This window comes from Phyllostomus hastatus, unplaced genomic scaffold (genome assembly GCF_019186645.2).
Source record: "Phyllostomus hastatus isolate PE091 unplaced genomic scaffold, TTU_PhHast_1.1 phas_scaffold_501, whole genome shotgun sequence".
Classification (NCBI taxonomy): Eukaryota; Metazoa; Chordata; class Mammalia; order Chiroptera; family Phyllostomidae; genus Phyllostomus; species Phyllostomus hastatus.
In genome coordinates, this window is record NW_025334033.1 from 11325919 (window position 1) to 11344615 (window position 18697).

The 18697-nt window shown below is 44.4% G+C and overlaps 1 protein-coding gene across 20 annotated transcripts in view; it reads right to left on the reverse strand.

Annotated features, from left to right (window-relative positions):
- PPIP5K1 (diphosphoinositol pentakisphosphate kinase 1) overlaps window positions 1-16520 on the reverse strand; it is a 39096-nt gene extending 22576 nt beyond the window's left edge. For 6 of the 20 annotated variants that reach the window (XM_045822162.1, XM_045822156.1, XM_045822157.1 and 3 more), the window contains exons 1-26: window positions 16458-16520; window positions 13187-13283; window positions 12775-12949; window positions 12135-12330; window positions 11599-11689; window positions 11293-11378; window positions 10807-10961; window positions 10592-10693; window positions 9780-9941; window positions 9542-9663; window positions 8786-8887; window positions 8450-8536; window positions 8249-8324; window positions 7994-8103; window positions 7826-7908; window positions 7526-7657; window positions 7233-7354; window positions 6764-6946; window positions 4574-4715; window positions 4176-4399; window positions 3724-3851; window positions 3395-3509; window positions 3097-3204; window positions 2348-2464; window positions 2028-2192; window positions 85-234 (exon numbers count right to left, since the gene is read on the reverse strand). In XM_045822162.1, the coding sequence (XP_045678118.1) occupies window positions 85-234; window positions 2028-2192; window positions 2348-2464; window positions 3097-3204; window positions 3395-3509; window positions 3724-3851; window positions 4176-4399; window positions 4574-4715; window positions 6764-6946; window positions 7233-7354; window positions 7526-7657; window positions 7826-7908; window positions 7994-8103; window positions 8249-8324; window positions 8450-8536; window positions 8786-8887; window positions 9542-9663; window positions 9780-9941; window positions 10592-10693; window positions 10807-10961; window positions 11293-11378; window positions 11599-11689; window positions 12135-12330; window positions 12775-12921 (3105 nt within the window). In that variant the 5' untranslated portion in view covers window positions 12922-12949; window positions 13187-13283; window positions 16458-16520. The other 14 variants (XM_045822166.1, XM_045822160.1, XM_045822164.1 and 11 more) reach the window with 8 other exon arrangements.
- Window positions 16521-18697: the final 2177 nt, after the last annotated feature.

Consider the following 18697-nt stretch of genomic DNA (forward strand, 5'->3'; position numbering starts at 1 on the left):
CCCACCCCTGACAGTGTTCTGAGTCCCTAAATCCCAGAAGGCAAAGACAGGTGTAGAAAAGGAAGATGAGGTAGGGAGGAACACCTCTGTGCAGGACGCCAGGTGAGTGGTGGACACAGCCCGGGGCTGTAGGCCGATGGCTAGGGACGGCCGAGGGAGGTCTCCGGACCTCCGGCGGCGCCGTCCCCTTAAAGGAATCAGGTCCAGGTTCCCCGTGCACTGCATGTTCATGACCTGAAATCAGACCGGGTAGAAAGCCGGTCACAGCTCCTTTAACCCCTAGTGGCTATTGGGCAGACCTAATTACAGGGCTGAAGAAAATGATCGCCTAGGGCACAGCTGCTATGAAGGTCACGGATTTTTGTATTTTAAAACAGTCAAAAAATATGACATGACAAGAGGAAAAGAAGGGATGGGGGAAGGATTGTAGTTGATAGGGATAGTACAGAACAAGGAGAGGAATTATTAATATTAAAAGGCTGTGTGACCAAGGAACATACAGAAGATTTTCTTGCAAATCTAAAGAATACATCTTGGGCAACCATCATCCTAGCTAAACAGCACTAGTAACTGAAAGGAAGAAATGTGATTATAAGAGGAAACTTCCTGTAGGCCTGAAAGCAAGAAGTCAATCTCACTAAGTCTGAGTGATGATACACAGAGAGATCTGCCTTTTCTATGTCTCTTAACTGCTTAAACCAGAAGAAAAAATGGGGTCACGCACAACAGTGCCAGAGAGACTGGCAGAGCATGTGAATGGGAACACATTTAGATGCAGAGGAGTTTATTGATAGAATGTTATGTCATTCTACCTATTTGATCTATTCACTTGAGTCTAAAGGGTACTAGTGTACTATGGATACTAAGTTAACTTACACCTCAGAGAGAAAATGATGCATATTCCACCTAAAGAAACTGAGTATTCACAACTTCAAATCCACTTTAAAATCATCAGAAAGAAAAGGATGAGTCTAGAACAGGGACTACTTTGTCTTCTCAGGTTTCTCCAAAATCTTAATTATAAATTTCTTGCTGAACCTATGTAAGCTAGTTAAAGACTCTTCTGAGATGTTTGCAAAATGGAAAAACCAATTCCTTTAAGACAGAGCTTGCAGAGAGCCAGGAACAGATTCATCTTTCAAAACAGGACTCAAATCAGACAGTCAGAGTTCATAACACTGGGATAGATCATGGGGTCAAAAGAGTGTCACTGGGCCAAAGAGGGAAAGAATCTTTCCATGAAGAACAGAGCAAAACCCCAGAAGAGTTAGCTGTATACATGTGAGATGTACAACAGTTCCTTTTTCTAGGCTACAGAACTAGGACCAGGTCTAGAGACAAACTCCAAGTATAGCAGAACACAAACCCATAGCCACAAACCTGCTCAACAGAACAAAGGGCACTTACTTTCAGACTAGATTCCCTTTCTAGGATGAGAGTATAGATAGATAACCCTAAAGGGATTAATTTAAAGTGCCACCTATTTGTTCTTGTATGAGCTATAATTTTTATCCAAGGTCGCAAAGAGATAGAGAAGGCCTAGCCTTTAATATCAACTGTGTTGTTATTATAGTTACTGTTTACTGAGCATCTACATGGTCAATACTACTTATATTTAATAGATGGAAAATTGAGGTTTGGAGATGTTAACTGTCCAAGGTCACACAGCTTCAAAGTATCAGACTGGGATTTTATCCTGGAGTTCATGCTGTTTCACCTATATTTCATTTTAAAGAACCGCCTTTTCAAATTCATCCACAGGCCTCCTCCTCGAGCTCATCTCTTAAAATCCTATCTCACAGGCACCTCTCTCTGGCATCTCTTTAATTTCAGAAATAGCAACCCGTTTAAAGGAGCATTATTTAGAGACCGGCTTTGAAAAAGAGATTAAATAAAACATACCCATCAGGGGCAGGAGTACTCTACTTAAGGTCCCAAGAATCACCCTCCAAAGGGATTCAGAGGATTCATGGATATTGTCCTACGAGCCTTTCCAGCACTCCTTTCCCCCAAGCGCCTCCCATTACCTCCATGGAGCCGGCTTTTCGGTTCCGAATGAGGGGTGATCTCCTTGGGTGGCCAGGACCCTCAGAGGGCTGTGGTGAAGTCTGCAATGCCCGGTCTGGCTCATCTGGTGCCTTCTTCGGGCACAGGTTCTCCATGCTGCCTTGGTCTGTTTTCATCTCCTCATTCTATGCAACAACAGACACAGATAGGAGAGGTGTTAATGGCCTCCAGCCTCCTAATCTCAGCCTTCCCAACCCCTTTACCTCCCTACGCTGTTTCCAAGTTTCCCACCACTTGGTTCCTAAATCCTCCAGTCCCAAATTGCAGCGCTCTAACCCACCTCAGAAGAGGCTGGACGGAATCCACAACCAGTTGGGGCACTGCCTTCTTCTTCGACTCCTTTCACTCCAGGGCTAAAGTGCAGCTCCACATGGAATCGCTCCTCTGATAAGGGATCCTATGGGGCATCACCAGATGAAGGAGCAGTTGGAGGAGCTAGATGTGGCAGTGGAAGACCAGGCAGGGACAACAGGGAGGAACTCAAGAGGGTATATCCTCTCAGGGCCAAGGTTTCAGTGTCTCACTCCACTCTGTGGCTGGTTTATTATAGCTTCCCTTTAACTACGGTCTAGAGTTATGTACAGGATTCTCATTCCCTCATCACCACTGTTTGAGATTCACCACTTGGCTTGACTTTCCAACCTTCTCTTCTATGACCCTCCCCTCCCATCTCCCACAATAATTCAGCTTTGCTTCAGTGCATACAGTAGGAAATATAAAGATATCTTTGTGCAGGCAGATGAAGGAGGTATATGTGTGACCATTTTTGAGAGAAAAAGACTCATTATAACATTGTCCCAAATTCCATACCTGCCCTAATGCCAGAGCTATATGTTCTGTGTCATCTCTCTGGCTCAACACCATTCCAAAACTCTTTTTCTGTTCCAGTAGGAACCTCCTAGATGCTCTGTGCCTAAGTGTCACACGTAGCAGGATTCTACAAATTCTAAGGATAAAAAAGTTTTTTCCTAAAAGGGGATAGAGGAGAAAGAAAGGACCTCTCCTCATCCCATCCTGTTAGCTCCTCACCCGTGTATTGTCCTCATAGAGCATGATGACAATCTGGGTCATATAGTTGAGCTCTGAGATGGCGCCAAGATAAGCCAAAGCTCGCTGCCATTGTGCATCCTGGGTCTCCTACCAAACACAAGAAGAGGTAAGTCGATGCTTACCAAGACAGTCAGGGAATGGGCAGGGAAACAAGGGGAACAGAGAAAGCTTGCAATAAAAAAAAAATTATAATAATAATAAGACATGAGAAGGAGAGTAAAAGAATGCTGAGAAAAGATGTTCATAGGCTGAGGGAAGAAGGAAGATCCTTACTTACATCAAGAAGACCCCCATAACGGAAGACACTGAGTAGGGAGTGGACGTGGCTTTCGCTGGTAAAATAGAGCCGTGTTCGAACGTGGCGGCCTGGGGAAAGCACTCCTCGGGAGTACCTGAGGTAACAGCTAAGTCACTCACAACATCAGATAATCCTCTTCCCACCCCTCCACACACTGCCTCTTCCCACCTCAAACACTTCTCTCCTTTCCATCCCAGAATCCCCTCCTTCTCTTCTTGGTTCCCCAAGCTGTCCCAGTCTGGATTCCCCCAAGGGCTCCCCTGACATGCCCCTCCCTCCATCCAGCACCCCTCCCAGCCCTCCCTCACAGGGGATGCAGCTTGTTGACAGACTCATCCTCGTGGGTTCTCTGCAGGTCAAGTAGTATCTTCCGCAACAGTGGAAGACAGAAGCCCACAGCAATTTCCAGTTTCTCCTCCCGACTGATCCCGTACTCCTAGGGGCCACAGGCCAAGAATAACAAGTAGTCAATGAATCCTGTTTTCCTCTTGCCTCTTACTCTCAGGCCTGAGATCATGCCTGTCTTCACCTCTGGTCTAGGACTTCTTTCATACCCACCCCACTTCCCCTCTCCAGGTTTCTCCTCAGTCTCTTGTACTTACTCAGAGCCAGAGTAGACCCTGAGAATTGTAGCAACTCATCCAATTCTTTCTGTAAGTTTCCTTGTCCTGGCTCCCATACTGCCCCTCCTTTCGGCCTTTTCTCTCCTTCCTTATCCAATGGCCCGATCCCTAAACTAGACCCCTTATATGAGACATACCTGAGGAATGACCACATCGGCCAATGCCTTAGAGAGACGTAGCAACTCTGCTGTGCCTTGAAGTCCCAAACTCGCATTATGCTGTACATCATACTTGACACAATCATAGATGTCAGGAATCTTACTGATATCATAGCGCCCACTCTTCTGTCGAAAGTCACGCTCCAGCTTGCTCCAACGCTGAAGCATTAGCTCTAGTGTCTCACTGTGGTAGAGCTGCAGGTCTGGAAGGAAGACAGACAGAGAAGCCAAGATTTTACCTCTAACAAAAGACCCTAACAAACATGAAGTAGAACCAGAGAGATGAGGATGCCTTGTCACTTAGGAGAGGACACAGGAGTGTCTGAGAAACCCATCCTTACCTGAAACCTGGAAGAGAACATGGTATGCATACCCACCTATAGACTTGGGGTCCTGCATCCGTTCCCGGATCTGGCGAGTGAGGTTTTCAATCAGGGCAAACACCTCATCACAGACCTTCACAGGATTCTGAATGATAGCCATGGAGTTGAGAAGGGCAGTGCTTCCAGTGGGAGCCAGCTGTCGAGCATAGAGAGATGAAAAGCAAGATAGGCTCAATGCCAATTGCCCAGATTCCTGTGAACTTATTACAGGAACTGCTTGCAAATAAGATCTGTTTGTTGGCTCTCTCTAAGGAGCACTCTTACACCACTGGGCACACCAGCTGCTCTGGGGCCTTCTGATGAGAGAACTGCTCTAGCACACAGTCATCTGAGACGGGTTGATGGCAAACATCTTGGAGTCCACAGGAAATAAAATAGACTTAAATTTTTTTCTGGGGTGTTCTAAAAAAACACATGGAAAATGCTGGGGAAATAAAGATGAAACATAAATCCCTCAAAATATTCACAGAATATTTTCATGAGTGGGTAATAAAGATATTATTGTATTCCTCTAAACAAGATGATAGCTTGAACCTACAGTACAGATGCTGCCTCAGAACTAGGTACCAACTCAACACAGAATGGAGAGATGGGAAGAGGATTGTGGATGGAACACAGACATTCTCTACCTAGGTCCTTATGAGTCCCATTCTTGCTAGCAAAAGGGAGCAAGGGTGAAAGGGAAGGTGGCTTAGTTTTTCTGGATTTGACATTAAGCAGTGGATTGGAAAATAAGGAAACAAGGTCCTGCCCTTGTCAAGTCCTGTTCAGAGAAACACAGAAAAAGCCATTCTCTAGGCAATGTGCTCAGCTACTTAGCTCATTTAAGACTCTATTAGAAAAGGTTACACAACAGCGTGAATGTACTTAATGCCACTGAACTGTACACTTAAAAGTGGTTAAAGTGGTACTACAATTTAAAGAAATAAATAATTTTTTAGAAGAATCAATCAGAAACGAGGAACTCAGTGGCAGAATGGTGGAAAATCATAGTCTGGCACATGATCCCCAGTCAACAGTGGCCTGGACACACACGAAGAAGGAAGACATTACATAACACCATCCACTATGATTAAACCGTGAGGCAGTATACTGCAGTGGCCGATAGCCTGGGCTCTTGGGTTAGGCTCCGTGGGTTCATACTAACTGGGCGACCTTGTAAAGGTTGCTTCAATTCTTCTGAGCCTAGGTTTCCTCATCTGTAAAGTAGGGAAAAAGTAGTGCATGTCCACAGTTCTTATGGTGAATCAAAGATGGCCATTAATTTTGTGTCACCTTCCCTTTCCTTTGATTCTAGGCTGGCCCTGTGACTGCTTAACCAGTAAAAAGTAACAAAGTTATGTTGGGCTACTTCTTGGCCTACACTTTTAAAAAGCTTGGAAACTTCTCCTTTGGTGAAGTCCATTTTCAGAAGTCTGGCTACCATGCCAGAGAAACCATTTGGAGAAAACATGTGGAGAGGAGAGGCACTGAGCCTAATGGGAAAGCATGAAAGGAGAGAGCCCAGCCATCCCAGCCATCCCAGCATCCTAGTTGAGCCTGCAGATGGTTCCAGCTCCAACATCTGGATAGCATCTGGGAAATTTTAGGAAAGACCTCAAACAAGACCAGCTGAGCCTAGAACTGTGAGTAAAACAATAAAATATTGATTCTTTTAAGTTACTGAGTTTTGGGGTAGTTTTTTTATGCTACAATAAATAATTAAAACATTCTTTCATTCAAAATCCTCGGGACCAGCTGTGTTTGGAATTGAGAATTTTTCAGACTCTAGGAAGTTAATATAGCACATATGCTATATGTTACATAATACCTCCAGCAAGGCCTAGGGCATCATCAAACACATGGACGACCAAACACATGGATTTATATTTATGCAGCAAAATGTATCACATAGTTTATACTAAATATCTTAATAGGGATTAGAAATATTTATCATGTCAGGTTTTGCTGCCAAATGAATCTTGGTGCCAACCCTATAAAAACCCTTTTGATTTCTGAAATTGTGGATAAGAGATTATAGCTCCATGTTTATCTCAAAGAGTAAGAATTAAATGAGATAATATATGGAAAACATGTAAAATAGTGCCTGGCACATGATAAATACCATTATTGATCACTACTATTTAGAATTCTAGAAATTTTGAATCAGGGTTATATTGGACAGCAAGATAGGGAGAGTCTGACCTGTTCATAATCCTCAGGGCCAAAGGGTGCATCCCGCTGCAAAATGTGGTGAAGTTGAGCCTTCACCCGGTGCTGACAGCTGCTCAAGGAATCGCCATCACTGTCCAGGAGCCCATTCATGTTGGCACTCTTCACCATTTGTACCAAAATGGGTGTCAGCTCCCCTTCTAGAGCCAGGAGGCCCTGGAGGGGAAGCACAAAGTCTATTCATTTTCCTTCCAGTCTAGCATAGTCCTCCAAGGCTTAAATGGTCAAATGAGAGCTGACTAGGAAAACCCAGGTACAGGTCAAGGAGCCTCCCTCACTAATTTTTCTCAGCTCATTCTCAGTATTACAGAATGGGGTCAGACACCAGAAGAAACTTCTCTGAGTCGGCCACAAATACCCGAAAATTTCCCAACTAGTTCTCTAAACTCTCTGCTTCCCTTCATAAAGGACACTGGGGCTGTGGGAGAACTGCTGTGCACACCTTAGCAAAGGCAGCAGCAGTCATCTGGACACGGCCCTCGTCAGAGGCATAGATCTTGAGATCATGGCGGAAAGTGCTATGAAGACGAAGCAGCCCACAGCCAGGGAAGCCAGCATAGTCACCTGGGGGCAAAAGGGAGGACCAGGAATGCATGCCATAAATACCCACATGGAAGAAAGAATGCTCACTCCCCTTTTAACTTCACCATTGCCTCAGTCCCTTCATTTCCGCAACTTATCCTCTAATCATTTTATCCCAGTCCCACTAGGTGTTTATGCCGCCAAAACACTCACCCTGTCCTCCAGGGTACATGCAGCGAAAAGCTCGCCCCAGCTCCTCAGCCTGAACACGGCCATCAGGAGTCAGTTCTCCACCCCATTTCAGTACCAGCAGAAGAGATGGGGCCAGAGCCTCCTGCTGTGGGTCTGCAAGAATAAAAGGCAGTGAATAGGTTTAGACTTAAGGAGAACCCTGGGGACATCTAAATATTAGGTCTTTTGAGGAGCCCAAAAAGGTAATCTGGGGTAGAGGTCATCTAAGGGTTCAAGAATAAGAGAGCTGAATGATAATGGGAAGGAAGTACTATATCTTACCTTGTCCCTCATTAGAAGCTTTTACTCCATGAGGGTAGTAAGTCAACTGCACCTTCCGGTTGATGCCTGAGAAATGACCATACCTGCAGAATAAATTCATAGCTTACTTTCTACCCCAGCCCCCAATTCTCCCTGTTACTGGCTCCCTCTTCCTAACCCCTTTCTCACATTTCCAGCACAGACTTCAGCTGCTCTAGTTTCCCAGTCTTCTCTTCGATCTCACCACTTGGTTCTTTCTCCAGTTCAGCCAATAGCAGCCTTGTGATGTCCAGCACCTCCTGGAGGAAATAATAGGATATCCATGCAGAAGGCAAAGTCCTGGCCAAGTGACCCTTTCATCCTGGTCTCTCATGGAGGCCCCCAATCCCATACCCTCCACCTTTCTCATTGCACTGTTCTTCCAAGCTGGATTCACCATTTTACCTGTAGCTGCTCGGGCCTCTTTAGTTTTAATTTCCCTGTCTTGTAGCCACCATGTTTTTCAAATAGACTAAAAAACCTGAAGAAACAAGGAGAAGCTTCAGTATGGCATGAGACAGTCAAAGCCCCTGGGATCTGCCTCCCTCCCTTGCACCCATTTCCCTCACAAAAACTGATTTGTCTAAATTAGGGCACTCTTCCTACCTTGGGTGTGTCACTTCCATCTTCATTTTCTGCTTGGGGGTACGATCACCATGACGAATAATCGCAATGACACAACGAAGTTCCATCCTAAGATAGGGAATGTTTTTAGAGCTTCTCCCCCAACCCACCCCTCACCACCTCCCATTGTTTCATCCTATTTGATATGTCAAAGAACAGAGGAAAACTATCTGAGATTAGGAATATATGTTAAGTTTAATAAAACTGCCTAGAAGAGACCCAGGCTCCACTAGTCGGAATGCACAGGGTCAGAAGGAAACCACTGGTCTGACTTCGGTGCCTTAAGTAGATTATTCCAGATTTTTCACTTTTGCTTACATAGTGCCAGATGTGGTAGGGACAATGGGAATGTCCTCGGCCTCTGTGGGGATGGACCATGGGATCTGGAACTGTGGGGCAAGTTCCCGCATTATGGTGTTCCTAGAAGGAGAAACATGAAGAAGCTGTGTGAAATGCATGAACCAGAACTACATGTATAAAAGAAGCTCAACAAAACTAGCACATTGTAGAAGAATCCACTAATATAGAGTCTAAAAACATGCAAAATACACCCCCAGATTTGTAAAATATTAATAAATGTATGAGATTGACAAACACCAAATACCTCTGTGTGGGAAGAAAGGAGACGTAATTAGAAAGGGGTATGGAGGGGCTTCAACTATATTCTTGATATTTAATTTCATAAAATCAATGGTGAATACATGAATACACACCATATTCATCACTTCTTATACATTTTTGATGTTTTAAGTATTACATGATAATTTTTTAAAGTCAAGTTGTAAAACAGTATTACTGTATGATCATGTTTAATAAAATAGTTTGTTTATACATGGCAGAAAAAGGCATACTATTACATCTAAGACTTTTAACAGTAATTATCTCTGGGTAGTACAGTGTTGAGAAGGCAAGAGGGCTGAAGAGCCCTTTCTCTATTTTCCTTTTTCACTTCTAAATCATTTTTTACAATATTTAGATTAAAAAATATGACAAAGATTAAATTGAAAAATAAAGTAAAAGCTTTCTCTCTTCTCTGAGCCCATTCTCCTCAGCCCAAACCACTGTGTCCCTTACCCTAGAATCTTGGCACAGTCATCGTAGTATTTCATCGAATTCTTGACAAAACTGAAGCCATTGACATCACACACAAAGGAATGACCATTGGCACGAAGAAGGTCAAAACCACAAACTGTTTGCTACAGGGCAAAGAGGCAAGATGAGGACAAGAGAGCCATTCTTCCTTCCCAGACTCCTCCTCCTATCTGTCTCCCTCATTACACAGCACCCCTCACCCCCATGGGACTTCCTCTACCTTAAAAGCTACGCAGACTTTCCTGGCCACCAGCTTTTCCATGGCTGTCAGCATGACTGGATATCGAATCTCTTTCCCTTCACTGTCTCGTTCAACCTTCCCATCCAAAGCTGGAGATTTTCTAGCTTCAGCATGGGCATAATCCGGCCCCACTGTATATACCTGCAGGTACATAGCATCACTGAGTATGCCCACAGCTCACCCTGCATATGAGAAGATAATATGAGTACTAGCTCTGTAGACTAGTGTGAGAATAAAAAAATAAAAAAACACCCTGAGGATAAAGAACAAGGAAACTAACATTTTTCTTACTGAGCCCTACTGAAGTATCATTATGAAGGTTTCTCCTAGGGACTCTAGCATTATTGTCTAGTCCAGGGGTGTCAAACTCATTTTCACCAGGGGCCATATCAGCCTCCCGGTTGCCTTTAGAGGGCCAAAATAATTTTAGGACTGTAGAAATGTAACTACTCCTTAACTGTTAAGGAGTTGAAATTACATTTGGCCCTTCGAAGGCAACCACGAGGCTGATGTGGCCCCCAGTGAAAATGAGTCTGACAGCCCTGGTCTAGTCCTTATTAAGAAATAACTTACCAACATTATACCATCTTCCATGTTACCCTTGCCCTTGATCTGATAGTGACAATGTAAATACCTACTTTCCTCACTTGTTATCTTCACCTGAATATGAAAGCCACTCATATTCACACTTTATTTCCTATGACCCCCCTCCACATGCTTCTACTTGCTCCCCAAGCACCCCAGCCCACTCAGACATTTATAACCTCTTAAATCCCCACATCCACCATAACCTTGACATCTGTGCCATCTGTTGGCATAAACTCCTCATATATGTATGACCCTGTCTTTCGGACGCTGCTCTCAGGAGAGTAAACGCTGCTTCGGCTGCCAATCTTTGAAAGGAAAAAAGAAAAAAACAATTTTGCCTTTGGTTTGTCCCCAAATCTTCCAGTTTCCCTCCCCACAACCTCATTCTTGTCCGTTTATGACTCTGACTCCCCCACACCTTACGAAAGAGGCGCTGGCTTCCTCCTCCAGCTGAGCTGGGGTAGTAGATGTAAACATTGTGGTCCTCTGCACTCACTGGCTTCTCCACAAAAGGCTTGGGAAAGACAGCTCCGTTTACCTCTACGTGGTCTTCACCTTCTATCAGGTTGCACTCTGAAAGTAGGTTTGTGGTCATTCCGAGGACCTAGGATTATAGAATACTTCCAACTCCTTTTTCTCCAAGTTTTAATCTCCACGACCCTCAAATATCTATGACCATGTCTTAGTAATAAATATGGTAATATCTATATGGTATATAGACAAGACCACCTATATAAAAGGCCCACGGCTGAGTCCAAAGACCCATGGCTCTAACTCTACCCATAATCTAATAGCCAAAGCCTCGTTTGGATAGATGGCACATATGAGATTTCTAGAGGATAAAGTGCTGGGTTAAGTCATAGAAAGCAAGGCTGGGCAGCACTGGACAAGACCAGGTACTCACCCTCAGGCCGGGCAGGGTCACGGTTGAGCACAGCATACCGAGGCAGATCAATGCCCTCCTCCTGCAGGATCCGGTACACCTCCCTCCTGTCATCCCGGAATAAATTAGCTGGGAGAGGTAGGGATGGCGACTATGTGGAAGGGCTGGGGATTTCATTTGCTTAAGAAGTAGGAGATACTAGGGTGCAGAACTCAAGAGAATATGGTAAAAAATTAAGCATGTTTAACCCTGCACCTCCCGGAATGGGTTCTCTAAACAGGCATACTCTCAGGGCCACCCATCCCACCAGTCAACAGGAAGCCATACCTATCCTGAATGTAATACTGCATAGCCAGGTCATTGATGAGAAAGGGGTTTCGAAGCCTGGAATAAGCAACAGCTTTGTCCAGAGGGAAGCCTGGGATGGAGAAAAAAAGTAGAGAGCCAAGAAAGAAAGTGAAAGAGAATGAGAAAACAGCAAGAGAAATAGACATTAATTAAAGCTATTAGAAGCCATTGAACTCCTCTACCATCCCATCCCTCATCCTTCTGCCCAACTTCCCAAGTCTAGAATGTCCATCAGGAAAAAGTAAAAAAGAAATTATTTTTAGGATCCCCCCAGGAACTCAATTCTGTCAGAGATCCTGAGACTCTTAGAGCTGTCCTGAGGTTCAATATGGGCTTTACGTTACCCACAGCAACTCCACCAAGATGTAGGGAAAGCAAACTGCTTTGCACTGTCCTCTAGTGTGTCAGGAAGAACTGAAGCCCTCTTCACTATTTGACAGTAAGAACCTCACTTCCAAGTCTAGTATTCCCCACACCTTCCCCATTCCTTCCCATTTTCCTTCACAGACCCTAACCTTTAGAGTGAAAAGAAATGAGGCAGTGGCAGGATGGCCAGTTTTCCACAGGTTCATTGAGGATCACATCTTCTCCCAGGATAATAACAGTCAGGTAGTCAAATCTGCAGAGGCGCTCTAGGATTTGGGTCATTGGCTTGGACTTGGATTTCTTGGTCATGGCACAGATGCCAACAATGATCTGAGGTTCAGGAGGCTACAGAGAGGAGGTGCTGTCAGGAACTCAGGGACTTCCCACCTGGACCATCCCTATTAGAAACAGCCCTATCAGGAACGCTGTCTCATCTCTTTAGGGCACAGAGTTTCTTGCCAGGGTAAAGGTTGCCTCCTAACTTAGGTCTAGATTGGTGCCTGTAGGGATTCCTACTGTTTACAGATAGGAGCATTTCCATAGTAGGAAATGTGTGCTCAGGCAAAAGAGCCAGAGAACCAATAACCATGAGACAACCTGGTAGGGGCTTCAAAGGGAGGGAAATCCAACCAGTCTCCACTCCCCCTCCCCTTAATCAGGATGGAGCTTATTTACGAGAGGGAGTCTATGCATTTGCAAAGAATAGCAAGGTGCTTCCAACCAAATGGAATCTCAGTTCTCTATAACAGGGGTCCCAATACCAAGTTACATCATTTTCTCTAATCTTACCACTTCATCCTCCTCATCCTCAAGGAGCTCGCTGTCACTCTCTTCTGTCCTCATGCCTATTCGAAGGGTGCCCAGGCCCTCATCTCCAGCTCCAAGGAAGAAGTGGGCAGTGGCACTCTCACTCTCACTGGTCGGCAGTGACCACATCCCCGCCGGAGCACCCACTCATCCCGCTCTGCTGTGGAGGGTTTCCCATTAGCTCAGAATCCAAGCCCCACAACAGTAGGTGTGGGTGGGGGGTGGGGAATAAGGAAATAAGAGGGAACTACAAGGGAACTAGGGGAACAAACAAAGCTATGGTAAGAAGGATCAACAGGAAAGGAGGCACAGGGGTTAGAGTCTCCCTTTTTGTCCCTGCTCATCCCACCTCCAACTGTGAGACTGATAAGAGGATCAGTAGATTAACCCTTACACTGCTGGCATGTCCCTGATTCTGCCAGCAGAAAACAACCATTAACTCCAGTAGCAAATGGGAAAGGCAGTTCTTCATGGAAGGCCACTGTTGATTCCTATGAGAAAAGGTTAAAGTGACATTTCAAACTCTGAATTCATTCCAAAATGTTCCTAGCCCTTCTCCACTTCCCCACAGTAGTGTTGAACTCAGTGATTTAATTCAACGGCAGAGGGATGAGAAAGATCAGCTGCCCTTGCCCTTAACCCCCATTTTCAGTCCTACCAGTGGATTAACAACAAAAAAAAATATTTATTAAAAGCACTGTATGTTCTACATATTATCAGAACATTAAAATTCTCTGTTCCCCCTGTCTCTTCTTCATCTGCTCCACCTTAAAAGACAGATGCCCAAGTTCAAAAAATCTGTTCCAGGAAGAAGGTCTGATACTGGTTGTGAGGCTGAGGATACAGGCACCCAATATAATAGCCTCCAACCCATTTTCAGACTGAAATTTCAATCTTCTATCTACCATCTTCTGGTACTAAAGACACAAATCTGGTCTAGGCCAAGGTCCCTCACACCAGAAGCTACAGTGGAAAAAAAAATCCTGCCTAGAATCAGAACAACCTGGCAGTTTTACTTCTGCATGCATATAGCTAGAGCAGTGGTGCTTAACCAATTGTGAATATGCTGTGCAGGGGACATTTGCAGGAGACATTTTTGTTGTCACATCTGGGGAGGTGCTATTGGCATCTGGTCAGTAGACACCAGGGATGCTGCTAAATATTCTAAATGCATATGGTATTCCCTCACAACAAAGTATCCAGTCCAAAATATTAGTACTACCAAGGCTGAGAAACCCTGCTATAGAGAAACTCTCCCACATAAGATATGTGCAAGGATATTCATAACCTCACTCTTAGTAATGGGAAAAACTAAAAACAACTTAGATGCCACAAGCAAAAGAATGGATAAATATAATGTAGTACATACAAAAGATAGACTAACAGCAATTTTAAAAATTGAATCAAATGTCACAAACAGCTTCCAAAAGCAAACTATAGACATATGTATAGCATAGTTCCATTTGAATAAATAAAAATATTACTTAAGTTTATGACTGACTTTATAATTAGTAGAAGTATAAAAAAGGACTGGAAAGACAAACATCAAATTCATGATGGTGGTCACCTCCGGGGAGAGGGAAGAATGGAACTGAGAAGAATTCAAATGGAATTTCCCGACCCTATCTTTTAATGTTTATTTCACCCTTAAAAATATAAAGCAAATTATGCAAAAGGTTAACATTTATTAATACTAAGTTGTGGGGATATGAGTATGTTACTTTTTTTCCAAAAATAAAATTGAGTCACACATCAGTAACTTTCCACATTCTCCAAAATTCTCAGAAATACTGACTGATGACTCTTAAGGAAAGCCACAAACTTCTTAAGTTAGTCTTAATTTAGGGGTTAATTTAGTCTTATAGAATTTTAAAATAGCCTTCAATAATAATTACTTTCTGTATTTTTATTTAAACCCTTCCATTACAAGCGGGAGTTGCCGCTTTGATTAGAAAGGTACAATTAACCTTTATATAAACCTCGACCTTTCCAGTCTTCACCATCTGCTTGTCGTCTCCCTTGCTCAGCCACCCTGGGTGCACAATATTCTCCTTAGACATAACATTTCCAGTTGTCTACTGCAGGATATATGTGTGTGTGTGTATCCCCTTCTGATTAATACACTGCTCCTTTTCAGTGACCTGACCCAATTTCTATGACTTGTGGCATTCCTAAAGTCCCTGTATAGTTTAAGCATGCATAATTTTGTTGCAATCTTTATCCTTTCTCTGAAGCAGGAGCTTTTTCCTCATGTTTAAGATTCCTAACCTTTCACCCTTTTTTCCACTCAGTCCTTCCTGGTTTTCTACGGAATGTACAGTCATGTTCTTGAAATCCTGTTACAACTGTGTAACAGGGGATAGTAACAGAAAGGGAAAGGAGAGTCTGTTCACAAGAGAGATGAGAGGTCTAAATTCATAGTTAACAAAGCAAAAATAGAAGCCTGACAGAAATAGCTATGAAATAAGCCAGGATTTATTTAGATGTACCTCGGGGAGAAGGTTGGACTTAATGTGGTGTTCCAAGAGCCAGCCATTCCCCTGTTTTCTGTGCTCTTCTCTCATTCCCTCTCACCCAATACTTTGTTGCAAAGGAAAACTTTAGACTCTACATTAGGTTAAAGGGCAGTCTTACTGTGGAGGGAAGACAGGGAGGGAGGGAGGAGATAGGTAGGGAAGGAGAGAGGGAGGGGCAGGTGGGCAATCTTCTCAGGAACATATATGCTAAATCAGATCTGGAGAAGGGGTAACTTCTTTATCCCTTAGAATTTAGGGCTGCTTGCACTTGTCTTCTAATTTCCTTAATCACCATCCACCTGATGGAGGGCTCCACCAATACTGAGTTCAGGCACGAGTACTTCCAACACTGTAAAACTCCTCAGGTCACCAACACTGTCTCCTTCCCTTAGTTCCTTCTTGATGCAATATTTTTAATCCTTCATACATACCCTTATTCTGACACTGATGAACTGTGCTGATGCCCTTGTCCTCAGTATCAACTCATACTGCCTTCTTTCCCCAACTTGCTAAAATGACTCTTCATTGACTCCCCTAACCACTCCCATCACTGATCAACTCATCCAGTTAATAATCGAACTATCCTCTCACTCACTGGTTCCCCAGCATTAAACAGTCCTTCAAATTCTCGGATGAGTCACCACACTCGGTAATACATTTATATGGAACCCTCAGTGATCCCCCACAAGGACTGCGGAGATTCACTCTTTCCTCACACTGCCCCTCCACAGACTCCCGTTCTCCTCTCTCTGCAACGACCCTCCTCAAACTGACCCTCCAGCCTGACTCCACTCCCATTCCTCACAGATTCCGCAGCCGGACCTCCTCCCACGCCAGCTCCTCTGCTCACGCAGACCCTCGCGCGCGCCTCCTCTCGCCGACCCTCCTCTGTCCTCTCCTAGCACAGCCGCCGGGCACGGATGCCGCCCTTCGTCCGGACTCCGCTAGCCTTTGCCCGCCCCCGCCTAACCCGCTCACTCTCCCTACGGTGACATTGAGGCCTGCCCGCAGTGCCCCTACCCGCAGCTGCCCCCATCCGCTACTAACCCAAATCCTCAGCACCAACCAAGCCCACTCTCCCCAGCCCACCCCCTCAGATACCGCCCCCAGCCCCCAGCCACTCCCCCACCGCCCCCGGCCCTCACTCACCCGCCTCCCTGCTCTCGCGCAGCCGAACGTGCCGGCAGCGACACCTGACAGCAGCCCAATGGAAGAGCGACTTCTCTGCAATGCCACCAATCAGCGGAGGGCGCGCACCGGCAACACAGTCAGGCTGCGTTGGCCGGCGCTTCTGCGCGGAGGAGAGTGGCCCCTAGTGGCTCTGTGGAGGAAGTGCAACCTGATGCTCCCTCTGATTTCTAACTGCGTGGCCGCACTCCAGATGCGTGGTCTAGACACCTTGGAGTGAGACTGAGAAGGTGGGGTGCGAGGAGGTGAAAGAGCAGAAAGCCAGATGCAGAGGAACAGACCCTGCACTTGTGCCCCTGCACTTCCTTGACAAAACTAGGTTGTTTGTTTGTTTGTTTGTTTGGGGGGAAAAACAGGGTATGGCATACCTAGCTAAGAGATGCAATAAATATAAGTTGGAAATGTTAACAGATGTACACAAGTGAAGGGGAGACTGGAGATAAAAACAGACAAAGAGAGAAACAGATCAGAAAGTTAAGGGACGGGACAGGGAGACTTAATTATGGAGGAGTCAGGTAAATGGATGGACATGGAAGACTGAACACGTTGATTCCTATCTCCTCGTTTTGCTTGCTCTCTTCCCTCTAGATTTGATTGACTCCTCACCTTGCCTTTAATAACTGTGCAGTCTTGGACAAGTCACTGAACTTTCCTCAGCTTCCATTTTCTCATCTGTAAAAGAATGGAATTAAAAACCTAACTCAAAATGTACTGATTGTGTGAAAGCATTTTTATATGTGTTTGTATTGTTATTCTCTTTGCAGCTTCACTTAGATTTCCCTGACCAAAAAAAATTCCAAGTCCCTTAGTTCTTCTCTGAACCCTTTGGGATCTTACCACTTTTTCAGTTAGTTGCCTATTGAGTATAATGATACTGACCCCAAGGCTTCCCAAATGGGATAGAGATGATTCTATGGATTGACTCTAAGAGAAATAGATGCCTCCTTAATTCACACTCAGGTTCATATCCCTTGTACCACTCCAACCCTTCAAACAAGTTATTAAAGCATTTTCTAAGTAGTTAACTTGTTTTCTCATCCTCCTGAAAATGTAGACTCAGTCTCTAGCCAGCCATTGGAACAATTCAATTCAATTCAATTCAATCATACATACCAGAGTCCCTTGCAATTGTATAATGCTTTATGAATATGAAATATTATTGGTAACACTTATTATTAAATAAATACCATATATAGATTACTTACCATATGCTGTAGGAAAAATTTTTAAATGAGTATTAATACATTACGGTCTGCTAGAGCCTCACAAGAAATAAGAAAGGTACACAATACATATCTTTTCTCGGTGAAGCTATTACTCAAATTTGGGCAGGTACTTTCCAAACTTGAGTGATTTCTTTACTCTTCTAGGCAAGTCTTATTTTTCCTTCTGTAATTCTCTCTTCTTGTTTCCTTCCTCTTTAATCTTAGTAGCCACCCTCTCAATCAAATAACCCTGCTGTTCCGGAGAGTTATCTTCCTCCTTTAACGGGGTAAGTATACACCATTCCAAGTAATTATGTTTGCTTACTCATAGCCACTCCTCAATCTAAATAATGAGCCCCCACAACAGAGGTAACATTTTGCGTTTCTGCAAGAGTGACCACACATCAACTGCAGAATTCAATAATTGCTCTCCTACCAGGAGAAGGAGTTAAGCGATGAACCCAGCAGTGAGGTGGATGGCTTTTAAGGATACTCATAAATGAAGAAAGCAGGGAAAGTAACACAAGGGAAGCCTGAGAGGAATGAAAGGAATGAGAATATAGGGGCGGGATCTCATCATTGAGGCCAGAGGACGATGTGAAAGGAATTTCTCTTTCTCACTACTCTCCTCTAAGAGTTTCAAGAATCTTACTGTCTTGTGGGTACACCAAGATAGATGAGGGAAGGAACTAATGCCACCATGCCTACCCCACTTTAACTGACCCTCTGTACTGACACCCCACATCTCTGTTTCAGCTCCAACATTTACTTTCCTTCCTGCCAGGACAAAAGTCGTCACACCAAAGTTACACTTGGAGCTGCAGGAACAAAGCCCTCTTAAATCTAAGGAGAGGAGGAGAGGAGACCAGAAAGAAGGTGGAGATTTCCTGAGGACATTATGCCCTTGGATACCACTACACCTTACACTCTGGATTAGGCAGCATTAGGGAGCCAATGCTGGGTGGTGCTTGGAGACCTGTGCCTGCCTGTTCCACT